The 14,961-nt window shown below is 36.0% G+C and overlaps 1 protein-coding gene across 1 annotated transcript in view; it reads left to right on the top strand.

The window, feature by feature from the left end:
- The window catches only part of SEMA3A (semaphorin 3A), a 171,791-nt gene that overhangs the window by 140,925 nt on the left and 15,905 nt on the right, over positions 1-14,961 (top strand). The window contains exons 12-14 of the mRNA XM_086474513.1: positions 4,183-4,402; positions 9,385-9,476; positions 12,453-12,494. Of these exons, the coding sequence (XP_086330639.1) occupies positions 4,183-4,402; positions 9,385-9,476; positions 12,453-12,494 (354 nt within the window). The remainder of the gene's footprint in view (positions 1-4,182; positions 4,403-9,384; positions 9,477-12,452; positions 12,495-14,961) is intronic.

Below are 14,961 nucleotides of genomic sequence, written 5' to 3'. Positions count from 1 at the left end.
GAATACACAACTCAAATAATTGCGCTACAGACTGGCAACACAGCTCTGCCTGCCTCAGTGCCTGTGGCTTCTTCCAAGAATTGTTTGAGAGTCTTGAACTGAGATCCATATGGGCGAAGAATAACTCGATCAAATTCCCAAGAACAAGCAGAAAAGCAGGGACCGAATCCAGCCCCTAAGTGGCTAAGTAACCTAAGGCACCAAATCTTTTGCCAAAGTAGGGGAATACAGTTAAGTTACATATACTTTTTCTTCCTGGCTACCCTCTCAGAATGGGTTTTACCCATACAATTTCACTATAGCACACTTATACTAAGATTCACAAAGTGCAAAGATGTTTAGATTTCATTGTAAACATTTTTCTTGCCTAAGGGCAAATGTGATCCCAAACTATACAATTCTACATAGCCCTGCAGTTGCATCATGTGGTGCAAAGGGCGAAGCCACTGTAAATGATGTTAATTAAAGAGTTGCTGAGGCTGTCACTTTCTCCTAGCCCAGTGCCAGTGACTTTAATACTGGTGTCTACCACTTTGAAAAAAAATTTTTTTTCCCCTAAAAGTTGCTAAAGTAATTCTATTATATTAGTAGGATAAAACTGAATTTTGAAATGAGAGACATTTCTGGCTGAAAAGAAGCTTTTTGTTTCTAAGGTGATAAAATTGGATGTATTTTCAATGGCTTTGAAGACCCGTTGAGAATAAAGAAGAAAGGTTTTTGAAGTTCCTTTAGATGTCAGACGTGTAGTTTCCTTTTCCAAGAAACAGGAAAAGGGAAGGCAGAAACAAAACCTGAGCTTCTTACAGTGATTCAGTTTCAGATCTCACTGCAGTTAAACAGTGCCGAATTATCTGAAGAATTTAATAGGTGAGGTGCCAGTAAACCTCTTGAGTATCTGGTGTCTTGCCCAGTACTAGTAAAGAAAAATGAAGGTTAATGGTTCTTTTGAGAAGTCAGAAATCTTTGTAAACAATTCTACATCAGCTTTACACTTTACAAAGAAGTTGCCAGGTTTTTTCCTTAAAGATCTATAGAACTTCCTGTTTGTTTCGTTTTTTTTTTTTTTTTTTAATCTTTTAACAATATTTGGGAGAGAAGGGAGGATTTTTGTATATACCTCATCTTGAACAAGATACCTTATCCTGAATTCATATCTGACTTTCTGTGAATTCAGCTACAAAGTTCAAGTTTTCTCTGCTTCACAGTACCAAGAGTCTGTCTTCAGTTACGTCCAAAGCACTTTTTGTTCTCACCAAAATGTAGCTATTGATTTAGTCTGTTGGATTCCCTAATAGGCCAGTTAGAGTATAGCTTGGTTACTTCCTCCTGACTGACCCAACCCCCTGACATAGCATACCAGGGACCACCAACTGGAAGTGCATCTTAAATGCAAGAGATCTTTGACTCTACTTAAACTAAGATCAAACTCATTCCTCCAAACTTTTCCAGGATATTTGTATTCATGCCTATCTTTTGGCACCTGAAAAATTTCTATTTCCTTGCTATCAGTGGGATTGACTAGGTATGTAAACATGAGTTCTGATGAAGCACCTTGCCAATTAGCTTGTCCTAGACCAACTAATATCAAAAGCAGTCCTGTCATTACCATCAAGGATAGTGTCTTTGTTCTGTGTCCTGGTTTTGTGACCATAACATAAGTAAACATGACAGGACTTTTCTCCTAAGGACAACTATTCTGTTCTGTTCTGTTCTGTTCTATTCTATTCTATTCTATTCTAGTTTCTGACTTTATGTAAGTTGAGATTTCTCTGCAAACAATTTGGACTATGGATGGGCTAAATCTCACCTACTGATGGTGCCCATTTCACTCAATTGAAAAGGGAAGGAGTTACAGCAATGAGAGTTTGATTTCATCTCATTCAGTTTCCTAAAGTGGGGTAGGATCAATGTGAGCCACATCCTCATCCAGGTAGTGCACTTTAAATTTTAGATGTAAAGACACAAAGTTACTGTCTTTTTTTTTTATTCTTAGAAAAGCAGGGTATCCAAGAAGTAATGGGGCTCTCAGAATTGGGAGTCTCATTTAAACACACAGAATTATGACACTAATTCTAGTTTTATGATTTTTCTGCATAAACTATATCTAGGTCAACATCACTGCAAGTAAAATGCTTTGTTAGAAAATAAGCCAGAAAGTAAATATTCAAGCTATTGAAACACAGCTGAAATCCATTTACTTAAAATTGAATTGAATATTCATTTACTGTTTTTTCAGTGTTTGCCCAGCTGCAATTAGCAATACTTATTTCTTGTGTAGTGATTTTTATACTTAAACCACTTTACATATATTATCTAATTAATCATTATCTAATTAATCTAAGTAATTAGTATTGAACTGTAGTTAGAATATTAATCAAGATGTAAAGCAAACTTAAAATTGAAGTGTAGCATTTTAAACACAATTTTTGAGACAGACAATGATTTGGCCAAGCCTATCTGATTTTCTCTTTGTAGTATTTCTGTACAAGGGAGACAGAACATATAATAATAAAAAGGCTGAAAAATGTTGACACACTACAGTAGATAACTAACTTGCTTTCTGCTTAGTCCGCTCCACATGCATTAATCAAATATTCTTCCTCCCTCCCTCCCTCCCTTCCTCCCTTCCATACCATGTAATGGAACAGAATGGGGAAATTTGCTTACTAACAAATATGCCAAAAAGGGACAATTTACACTTTATATGTCCATGCTGGAAGCATCACTTTGCTGAGTATAACAACTACTCCTTTTGACAACATTGATTTTTTAATTTAATTTCTGATGAATTATTAATAATTTGGATCAAGGTGACAGCAAAGACAATTGATTTCTTCTGCTGGGCATCCTGCAAGGTCTGGATTCTTTGTTAATAAGATATTATCCTCTATGTTTTTAGTTTAATTGGAAGATATTCTATAGGTGCTTATAAAGGGCAAATTATCTAGGATATTTTAACACCAATTGTTTATCTTTTGGGTTCAAATGCAGCAAACATAATTATTGTTTCACAGTTTTATATGTCTTAAATAGGTATCTGAACAGATTAGGAATGGAGGACACCAAGTTCTTTGCCAAGTATTTTTAGACTGGTGATTTAATGCCATTGCGGCAATTTTCTTCACCCATTCAACATTACTGACACACTACTAGTGCTTACTTCAAAGTAACCTCTAATTGTTCATAAAATCTTTACCAGTCCTACAGAAGAGAGGAGGGCAAATAGTGGTGATTAGCCGTAGTCCTCGAGTGTCTCCACGGGGACATGCATTAGATGAAAGTGGAGGAATATTTTTGTGGATACTAAAGCCATGGTCTTACCTCTCCTTCCATTCTCAGCCTCTCTCATCTTCTGTCTTGCTCATGTTGGGAGAAGGTGAGCAGAGGATTCTCTGCTTTTCACAGATTAGAAAAGCAAAACTGTCTGGCTCATCCATGGCTGCATAAGGGGGTAAAGGGACTCTTTACTATGTTGCTTCATGGGGGTGAGCTTAATGCCAAGGGGACACAAACTTTTCCATTATTGCAGAGTACACAACAGTAAGGCATTATTTCAGTTCCTTAGCGATAGTCATCTCACCTAACTGGTCACATTGATAGTATGAGCAGCAACGGTCACAGGAGGCTTTCTTTAGAATCAATGGAGAGAGAAGAGACACATTTAGGACATGACTCATTTGATTTGATTCGGTGTAACAGGATCCATGTTACAGGACTACATGGATGACACAGGCTTGTTGAGACAAGCAGGAGTTTGAACAGGGAATTGTCCCAGCATTTAAGGATTTGGCTCCTAATAGGGGAATTGATTTCCAGTCAACTTCTGAAGATGATACTTTGAAACTAAGATGGTGGCATAATTAATTAATTCTGCCACTTAAAGATTAATACTATTCTGTAAATGACTAAAAATCCTTTTGTATTGCATGGCAGTAAGAAAAATTATATATGAAGATAATTTACATTCTATTAACTATATTGATTTAAATCCAAAATGGAAAAAAAAAAATTAGAGACTTTTAATGACAGAACTAACTTTTGCTGTCTGTCATGAAACACTTAGATGCCCTGTCATATTTAATTATAGACTGCAGTAGTTAGGATGATTGTAATGAAATTGATTTCTAATATGTTTCTGGTGATCAATAATAAAATGTAAAAAATTTTCTTTTTTATTTCCAGTGTCCCAGTAAAACATTTGGAGGCTTTGATTCCACCAAGGACCTTCCTGATGAAGTTATAACATTTGCAAGAAGTCATCCAGCCATGTACAACCCGGTATTCCCCATCAACAACCGTCCAATCATGATCAAAACGGATGTGGATTACCAGTTCACACAGATAGTAGTAGATCGAGTAGATGCAGAAGATGGCCAATACGATGTGATGTTCATTGGCACAGGTGAGAAATCTTGAATCTACACTCTATGCTTCTCCAGGCATTATGGAGACATAGATCAGATAAAAATTCATACTCTGAAAGACAGAACACTGATTTATGTTCCAGTGTATACCTGTGAAAATTTGGGGCAAGACATGTGTGATGAGGTCTCTCTTACATACATTCACTGTAACAGGTTCAGGCCGTGGCCTGCATAGCTCAGTTCTTTAGGAGCTTTGCCAATTGGATTAAGATCAAAGCGTTCTCTTTTCAACTACTGTTATTAGGGTATTTTATTAGAAATATCTTTCCTTATTAATTATAATTTAGTATTAAAATGCGGGTTTTGAGGTACCCATTTTGAAGTGCAGCATAAAAAGTATGAACATGAATGAGGCAAGTGTCCAGGTATGGGAAATGTCTTGTGTGCTTTTCAAGTATTTGAAGTATTGCCTTAAGATGCCCCATTCTTCAGCCAGAAAAGTACATCATTTTACTTAAGATGAAGATATCTGGCAGGTACAAAGTGTTTTAAGAGGAGTTGGTATTCAAACAGAAACTTAATAGCCTTTCCAAAGCATTTGCAGAATCATACACCTTGGGCATTTTATCAAAAGCAGAAATACGCACTCAGAAAAGACTTCTTTTCCAGAAAGGTAGTAATAAGAAATAGCAGTGGCCGGAAATTAGGTGGTATGCATTTGCCTAGGTTCAGTGGCTTCAGAACTATGCTGATTAGCAGTCGGTGGGTATAATTCTTCACCTTTTAAGATTTTCCATTAGTGACTGGCCTTTCAGTTATGTTGAATAAAAGTATTTTAAACTTCCATTCAACACAATTGCTAGTAATTAGAGATTGGCATCATGAAGTCAAAACAAATCAAACCAAAACCCCACTGTTTCTTTTCAGCTTTGGACTAAAAAATATCTGGCTGGCTGGTTGTCTTATAGCAGTCCAATCTTTTACTTGCTTTAAGTACAGTTCTGGTGCTCTAGACGTGGGGTCAGATTTCCAAAGCAATAAATCTCAAGGTCTCTTTCATGTTGATGCCTGAAATGTATTATGAGTAAACTGAGAGCTGATGAAGCTTTGTGTACCAAACACGGTGTATGCATAGCAGTTCAGAACATTTACTGTAGGAAATGCAGCTCTGCAGAAAGTGTTCCAGCTCTTTAAAGCTGTGAATTGAGTTATTAGATACCAGTGCTACAATATGTTCTTCCATAAAACACTGAAAAGTAGTTTCATGTGATTTTACACAACATATATATTTTCCATCACACGTTAGAGACTTCCATGCCATTTACAATTGGCAGTGTTTTGTGCCTTTCAACAAGTTTTCTATGACCTGGTTCAGCCCAGAAAAAAAAAATAATGGCAGTACTCCTCTTGGCTGCGATGTAAGGGAACAAGCCCTTCAGCATCCAGAGTGTGATGCTGAACAAACATAAGGAGCTGATTTATGTCTACATCTTAAGCACAAGAGGTGGCATTTATCTCACCAAAATTTGGCATCCAGTCTAAGAAAGATGCCTTGGCTTCTGCAATGGAGGAAGATAAGTACTTCCAGAGAGAGATTCTTTGTACTTTCTTTGAGACCTCTAATAGAGTAAGATGAATAGTTACTCAGAAGTTCCTGTATGTTTTCAGATAGTACAGGAAAACTTGCTTAAACCTGAGCTATAGCTTTTAGATAGTCATCATTACATATAGTGGTTCTTATCTAAATTAGACAGACAAAGTCTCCCTCTGAAAAAGTATCAATGATAGCTAGCTCCTACCTTTAAGTTGGGAATTCAGGCACTCACTCAATTCCCTAAATCACTAATATTCAGGTGTGCGGTAAGTGCTCTGAATCCCATCCAACATTGCTGCCGGTTGTACCCAAGAACTGTAAGAAAAGTATTGAAAGGTTAATACTTGGTTAAAGAGATTTCAGCACCAAAACCTCAGCTTTGTAAGTGCAGAGTCTTACTATTTCTCAAAATACTGCTTTTGTCCATAGAAACTGTTCTTTTTCCAGCAGGAGTTTATACCCTTATGGGACAAGAACAGGCGTTACAACACCTGTGCTTGGAGGTGGGGTACAAAAGATGCTCCGTGCTCCTCTGAGCTCCCTATCCTTATTGCGATTTTCAGGGTGAGGAAAGGGCATCATCCACTCAGGGGGAAAGGAAAAGAGGCAGAACTGAGGCCCTGCCTGCCTTCTGCCAGAAAGCTGCACTGAGCCAGCTGGTCAAAGTCAAAGGAACCAGAAACAGATACACAATCAGTGCATATTACATCTTCCCCAAGCAAACAACAAACGAGGAGCAGATTAGGGACTATAGTCACAGTCCATTTTCCCACTTGATGATCTGAACCTATGACAAAGACAGAATTAAGATCTCTGGGGTATGACTGGGTTTTTCTGTGCAGGTCTGTCCCATCAGATTAGATACATTTCTCTGTATTTTCCCATTGCTGTTGCAGCAATCTACATTATTCCCACACGCTGCTGAACTTCAATAGGTTGAAGAAATACTTTTTTTTTCCTTTTCATTGAATAACTGATGATAATTGACACAACATAATTAATATCTACGCAATGTGGTCACATTTTCCTTTCCTGTGGGTGAAATCTTTAGCCGAGCAGTTTCTTTCCCACTGTGATTGTACCAGTGTGTTTCACAATGGAACTAAAATCACATCGGCATGCTTGAAATTATATCAGAAAAAAACAGGATTTAAGATATGCACTTAATGCTTATCCTGAGTGTCTGATGTTTGGGATCATTTGGCACAGTCAAGGTACATCTGTCAGTAAAGCAAATTAATAACAGTAATCTTATCTTACTGAGCAGAGCCTATTGATCCTAAAGGAGAAGCTTGATTCCATTTGTGTGAAATTGTTTGAAATACTACTCTGTCAAACTTGATCTAGAACTCAGATAAAGCCCCACTTTGGTACCTGTGGCCTGACCAGAGTCGCCGTAGTGATTAACACTTGTGTATCTTTGACCCCAGAGGCTTTCTTGAACATCAAGCAACTGTAATTGTTGCAAGTTCCACTTAAAAGTCAGACCTTTTCTTGAAACAACATCATGTGGGGAACTCATGTCAGCTCAGTGCCCACTCAGTCTCCACAGTTTCCTTTGTGCTGTTTTATCAAAAATCCCCCTTTATTTCTAGAATAAGGCATTTGATGGATTGTGACTGAGGACAGTCATAGTCGAACAGAGAATACAGTCATGACACATTGCTACACTGATATGTTTATTAGATCTGAGTTCTCTTTTTTTACCTGTACAATGTATTTTCCTCAAAACCAAATTATCAGAATAATTAAGGAAATGAAATAATCCATTAAATTACAAATATAACAAACGTTAAATTATCTGTTGTTCTGAATTACTCTGTTGTAGAAATGTGGGGGATTTTTCTTCTTATTTTGAAGTTTATATTGGTTTTGTTCTGTATTGTTCTCAATATTTCTTGAATCAAATATATTCAATTAGTAGCAGTAACTATAATGAAAACCACTTCCAAAACAAGTTATCTAGTGTATTTTACTAGCTTAGTTTGTACATGTAGCTGCATAAATAAAAAGAAAGTTGTGCTTTGTTTTGTTGTTGTTTGAAGAAAGAACTGGTTTTTTCTTTGTAAAAAAGAATCTCTGAATTTGTGACCAATGAAAGAAAACAGTGATGTACATATGTTGTGGAAAAAAATGGGATGGGAAAATTAAAATCTCAGTTCCACGGGATATTCCAGGATTTCTAGAGTATTCTAATCCAAATTCATGTAAGGAGGTTGAAATACTAGATTTCTTATAAAATCAAAAGCTTTTAAGTTACCTTATAAAAACATTTTAAACCTGTGTAACGTTTTTGATTCAGTTTTATAAGTATTGCAATATAGAACTGGTGAGTTGTCATCCTTTAATTCAGAAGTTTCAACTAACACACACAAATATATATACATGCAAAATGTGTTTTGATTTTGTATAATTGATGGTTAATTCTTGTTTTGAGAATGTTGACCTTTAAAGTTCTGTTACTTTGAGAATTTTGTCCATTTAAAATGCCTTATATTTTCCTATACTACTATAGAGTGTGCAATGTGAAAAGTCTTCAGGGATGTAGTTGTTATTCCTATGGTACATTTACATGATACTACACTCAACTGGTTAAAAAGAAAAGTCACGTACATGGAAACAAACAAATAAATCACAGATGCAGAAGCTGTAAAACAGAGGTGGTCTTAAGTTTCAACCACATTCACAAAACCAAAGATAGTAGCTCTGGAATTTCAAGCGTTGGTCTTGTTCATGTTAAAGCCAATTGCAAAACTCCGAGAATGTAAATGGATATAGTATTAAAATGCTGGCACACAGCTATTTCTAAACAGAAGATACAAGTTGTATCGCTTTTTACTTCTTGGTGAAGACTAGTATCTAACACACAGAGAAATAGAGATGCCTTAAGGGCCTTGTACATCTTAGGTACTTTGTTTGACACAGGGAAGATCGCATGTACTTAAGAGATGTAATAGCTTCATCTGTCTAACAACGTTTGTCCAGATGTTTTTATATCCATACTGAGCCTTCTGACAGCATCTTCACGTGCATTTTAAGAATGACAAACATCGTATTCAAAATGGACAATAAAACATGACTGGGTAAATTTAGTGCATTTCCTTCCTCAATTAAATGACTGAAACATCTGTCGTTTTGTGCTGTCACTTATATAGTATTTCAGTTCTTTTCATTCTTTCGTAACTATCTTCTTTGTTGCATTTTGATAATTGAAGGACTTCAGTGAAATGTCCTACTGAAATTCAGTGTTCTTCTAGGTTATTTTAAATAGCGGTTGGTATTTTGAACAATGAGTGCTCAGAGATACGTAGCTTCACAATCTTTATATGTGAAATAATTACATACTACAAGGAAGTCTGGCTGCTCTGAAACTGAAGTATGTGTCTTAAGCACCTGAAAACTTTTTTTTTTTTTTTCCTTTTCAAGATATTGGAACAGTTCTTAAAGTGGTTTCAATTCCTAAGGAGACTTGGCATGAATTAGAGGAAGTCTTGCTGGAAGAAATGACAGTCTTTCGGGTAAGTGCGGCTAAATTTCAAGTGTCAGGTTGTAGATTTCTCTGTGGACAGCTGCAAGCTAAACTTCTTGCAGTCTAGCCAAGGAATAGCCTGGCACACCCCTCTAATTAGCTTGTCATTTAGAGACCCAGACACTAGTCAAAATAAACCTTGAAACTTTCAGTGCTAGCTGGAGGTTAATGATAAAAGAAATGGCATTCTGGGCTCTTGTTTTATGGTTTAAAAAGTAAATTAGTATCTCTGAATCTTATAGTTATTACATGCTGTAGTTAAATATGTATCCATGCAAGTCTGGGAATAATGCCTGCCTGTTTTCTCCCACAGAGATACGCAATACATGAATTTTATAGTTGCATCAACTCTTAACACTATTCAGACTATCAGCATAGTGTAACTAGGAAGATACTTTACGAAAAAGACTGATCGGCACAGATTTCTTATACCTAATGATCTGAGAAACAAAGAAAGTGTTTGTATTTTCAAAGGTGACTTTAGGGTCTCGTTTTCATGGTTTGACACAATTTTTTAATGAAAATCAGTCTCTTCCATTTTTCCTATCATCTGAGCCACCTAAAAAATAAGGCATCCCATAGGCACTCCTACAAGTCGAGGCTGAGTAAACCTTTCAAACACTTTCCAGACAGAACCCAGGGATGTCTTGTGTTTCGTACACAACGACGAATCATTTACATTCCCCACGTTATTCTTTTTGTCAGTGCTGTTTTATGGCACCATTTCACAGGCTCCAGACTTTCAGGGGGTTTATACCTAGCTGGGAGGGTGAGGTTAATCTGACAGTGCGAAGATGATGCTCGCATGCTCGGAGAGCCTGACGTCATGTGGTCTCACTCCAAATGTGCTGACAAGGACTGTGCTCTGAACCTGTCACAGGGGCCCAGCCACCATGTCCTCATCATTCCCAGTTGTCATTCCTTTACCTTTGGTTTCTGAACAGATACAACATATCTAAACAGAGCTTGTATGTATTTTTATTATTATTTTCAATATTTTTTTTATTTTTTTTTCTTATGGGCAATCTTGCCTTTACTAGTACCAATCTTGAACAGAAACTGCTGTTTTGAGTGCAAGATACCACTGAAAAATGGGTATCTCTTGTTTCTGCAATCGGTGGCTTTTTGAGGGCAGAAGTGTGGGGGGTTTCTTTCTATTTTTTAACAGAAAAATAAATTAGAATCTATGAGGAGAAAATGAGACAAGTAATTTGTGGCTCCCAGGTTTTTTTCTTCTTTTATACACGCAAAAGTCATTACATTAATGCAGGGTAATTTGGCAATTGTTGATAATGTATGTGTCTCTTCCCTAAATCAAGCAGAAATGCCAAGCTAAAGGAGATCAGAGAAATATAAAAGTGAAAGAAAGAAAATAAATGGAGTGAAAGTTTTATTTCAGAAAGGCTTTACAGAAAGAGAATGGTTAATGGCAAATTCAAATCTGGTATTTTACTTTACATGTGTATTTATTCGTTACAGAAAAGGATTTTGGTGTTCTGATTTACTTGAAAGCTCATTTATCTCCTTTAGCATGTATTTAAGCCTTAAAGAGGTCATTGATGTACTTCAGTGGAATTAGCAGAGTTTGCGTGCATGAGGTACAGATCATTCAATAGGGAATTTGCAACAGATTTTTCATGTACCTTAACCACATTTAAGTTTTCTTTAGCTACTAAAAAGCCTGCATCATAAACGACATATTTTGATGCTTAAACTGCAATGTGCTGAATACAATGCTTTTCACTTGTAATTCCACAAAATTGAAAGTCTTCCATATCTGTTACATTGATTACAAATGCCTCTTTTAACCCCATTTGGGCAATATTTCTCTGAACAGCTGAGCAAACAAACTAATGAGTTCAATTTTCATTCAAATGTTACACTTAATTGATGCTTTCTAATATAAGGTCTGTTAACCCATTTGTAAAGGCAAGTCCACATGCTTTACATCTACTGACCCATATCAAATTCTCTCAGGATAAGCAAGTTGAAAGCTACGTAATTGTAAAAGCTAGATAAGGACTTTATTAATGTACGTAACCAAAAGTATGATGCGTGGGATCAATAGCAGATTTTTAGATGGAATACAGTTCATACAGAATTGACTTGCACACTTTGTAACCAAATTATGCCATATTTACTCTCAGGATTAAAATCCATTCAAGCAGTTGGGCCTAAAAGGTGTAACAGTCCTTTAATCAGAACTACATATATTTATTCTGTTAAATATTTTCTACAGTGTCTCATATAAGAAAATAAATATTGGCTTGATATCTGCTTGATACAGATAAGTATAATTAAGACTAGATTTAGCTAGGAGAACAATAACTCCTTTAGTGACCCATTTGGTTCATTAAATAATGGGTATTCCAGGGTGCAAAAAACCTCTTGCCAGTTTTAGTTCTGTGTTCTGCAAATATGAATAACTTCTTTGTACTTGAATAGTGTGGTGCAGTCAAAAGATTATGTTTGGGATTAAGGCTTGTTCTTACAAATAAAATTTCACAGCAATGGGTTTTTCACCTTGATATGATTAAAATGTGTTGCTTATTTCAGTGTTATCGCCTTTAATATATAGCATCTATGTACTTTCATACAGCCATTATTATTTTCATACTACCTGAAAGGTTCTTTAATCGTAGTTTTAATATTAAGTATAGAAATTAATTTCAAGATGCAAAACTAGTAACAAACTAATCACAATGAAACTGTAAAAATTATGGAAAATTATTTGTCTACAATCAACATAGCAATTAAATATGAACCCAGATATGTACATGTATTCTAATTCACTTACAGCTAGAAACTATTCCACTGCAAAAGACAACAAGAAGCACTATTACTGAGGAGTGTCTAGTTTAATTTCAGGGTTTCTAGGTCGGGCAAGTAGCATTCTAGCAGACTTTTTATGTTTATAGAGCTCATTTTATATTTTAACTCTTTTTTTTTTTTTTTTTTCCCCTAGGAACCCACTGTTATTTCAGCAATGAAGATTTCCACAAAACAGGTACTATGTGCACAAACTTTAAATCACTTTTAAATATTTATTGGTCTCTGTCTTTTAGAGACAGTAACTTGGCAGTCAGTAGAGACATATTAATTACAGCAGCAGCATCCCATCCTTTTACATAAACATCAGTAGTTTCTCAGGAAAATGTGACATGCAAAGGAGAAAGGAAAAGTCTAGTTTGTGTTACTTACTGGTAAGGTGGAAACTAAACACAAACTAACCAGCTGTCTGGAGGCTCTCTAGAAAAAAAATACCCACATTATGAAATGTTCTCATGACAGAGAAACTGTTCAAAAAGGAGTGGCCAAACTTGGTCCTTTGCTTTAATGGGACTAGTTCTAGCCTCTAGGAGTAGCCTAGTACAAAATGCAGATAATGGAAACAAAGACTGTATATAAGAAATCCTCCTTTCTTTCTGTCCAATGCTCATTCCATTCCTGGATGTGAACCATTCAACTTTAACAAAGAGAGTAGATCTGATTTAGTCCAAATTTTCCATGGCCTCTGCTTCGGTGACATGATTAGGATACAGGTTTCAGACTCCAGAATTTCTATTTCCTACTTTCTGTTGAGTGCACTAATAATTAACTTCTTAAAGAAAATATATGTATTATAGCCTTCGTTGTAGACCAGACCGTAACTGAAATGAACTGGATTTCTTGAGGGATGGAGGAAAGTTTTGTATTATTTACAGTAAAGGTGATTCCTGCATTTCTGAGCAAATACGGGAAATCATTACTAGGCTTCTTTGTGAAGCAGCTGATGAATAATGTAGTTGTGCAAAGAGCATTGGGTTGAAGTCCAGGGGTGGAGTGGCCTGTCTTCCAGTTCTGCCTGGAATTAGGTAGATGGATCCCAGCCACTGTTATTTCCTGTCTCAGAAGTCTGAGACATAAAATTTAGTGTAAAATTTAACATAATAAAACTTTTTTCTTTTTCATATTTGTGTTGATTTGGAGCCTATTTTGATATACACAAGCAACTTGTTCACACTCATTAATTTTTCCATTAATGCCATTGTCATTAAGGAGGAGATTTGGTGTTACTTCCAGGACTGGATGCACTAAAAATTGTGTGTGTTATAAATAAGGTTTAGTTAAGCCATCTACTTCACTCTATACATCATTAAACAGAAGTTGAATTCATTCTGTAATGGACAGAGCCCAATATTATGTTTGAAATGCTGCATATTTTATTCAGAATTCACTGTATTTTGGAAAGTTATCTGAAAACATTCATGTATTTGACAGAAAACATTTTGTTTGGGGACACTCTTCTAACATAGTTTACCACCTAAAACAACAAAAATGGCATGACAAAAAAAATGTACTATTGTATGCTGGGATATTTAAAAACAAACCTGCCAAGTTGTATATAGGTTCACATCATACCAAAATGCTCTGCTTTGGCTTATGTTTATAAGTACATTCCCTTAAAGCAGCCAAACATCTTTGATAATGGACCATGCATTTTCATACTTCTTCAAAGTATCTTTAGTTATTCAGGAGAGATTACACTTTTCCCCGAGTCTTCTGAAAACAAATTTACACTGCTAAAATTGTCTAAAGCTAAAAAAGAGCATAGAACACAAGTTATTCAGGCAGAGTTAAGCTCATGAAAAATCAACCAGCCTCAGGCTAAAAATGACAGAAGCATGATACAGTATGACAAGCTTTTGGCACTGTGTCTCTGTATCAAACAAATATATGGCAACATGTTTCCATTTTATATTTATGATTTAAAAATACTGTCGTTTTATAACTCAAACACTGTACTCATTGTGTTCTGATAAGCAAGGCGTTTTTCATATCAACAGCATGATAATTTCATGCATTGTAGAAAGCAGGAGCATGAAATGTAAACAGTAAACCCAGCATGTCCTATTTAAAGCCATCACTTCATTTTATTTTTTCACTAACAATTCTTTCATTCAATTACAAAAACATGGTGCAGGAAGTTTCTCCTTAGTTTTGAATGTTTTACTATACTGGTTGTTCAAAGCCAGCTCTTTTGCCATCGTGTCAATATGATAAAATGACTCCTCTTCCTAAAGGCCAAAATTACAAATTCTTCAGCAGCAGAACCTATCTTAAGTTTTAACTATATAAAACTCTAAGGCTCCCATGCCTCTATGAGTGTGAATTTAGCCCTTGAGTGAGAGTGACTTTGGACAAGGAAACTTAGCCTTTATGTGGAGACTAAGCTTTGATACACTCCTCCTCAATTCTTCTTTCTTTACCTCACAGGAATTATATTTATATTTTCTCACTGAAGCTACATATTCCTCCTAATTGGGTTCAGAGCCTTAGGCTTGTGTAACCTTATCACCTGAACAATTTATGCACGGTTAGCAATAGACACAAGGCTTCAGAGGACAGCAACCTAGAGCCACTGCAAGACCCTGCAGCTGCCTAAATTCACAATTCTGTGACAGCAAGGCTTGAAAGAAGCCCCTGGCTACCAC

Source organism: Leptosomus discolor, chromosome 1 (assembly GCF_034619465.1).
Source record: "Leptosomus discolor isolate bLepDis1 chromosome 1, bLepDis1.hap2, whole genome shotgun sequence".
NCBI classification, from domain to species: domain Eukaryota; kingdom Metazoa; phylum Chordata; class Aves; order Leptosomiformes; family Leptosomidae; genus Leptosomus; species Leptosomus discolor.
The sequence above is the reverse complement of the archived record's forward strand: the minus strand, read 5'-3'. Positions and strand labels throughout refer to the sequence as shown.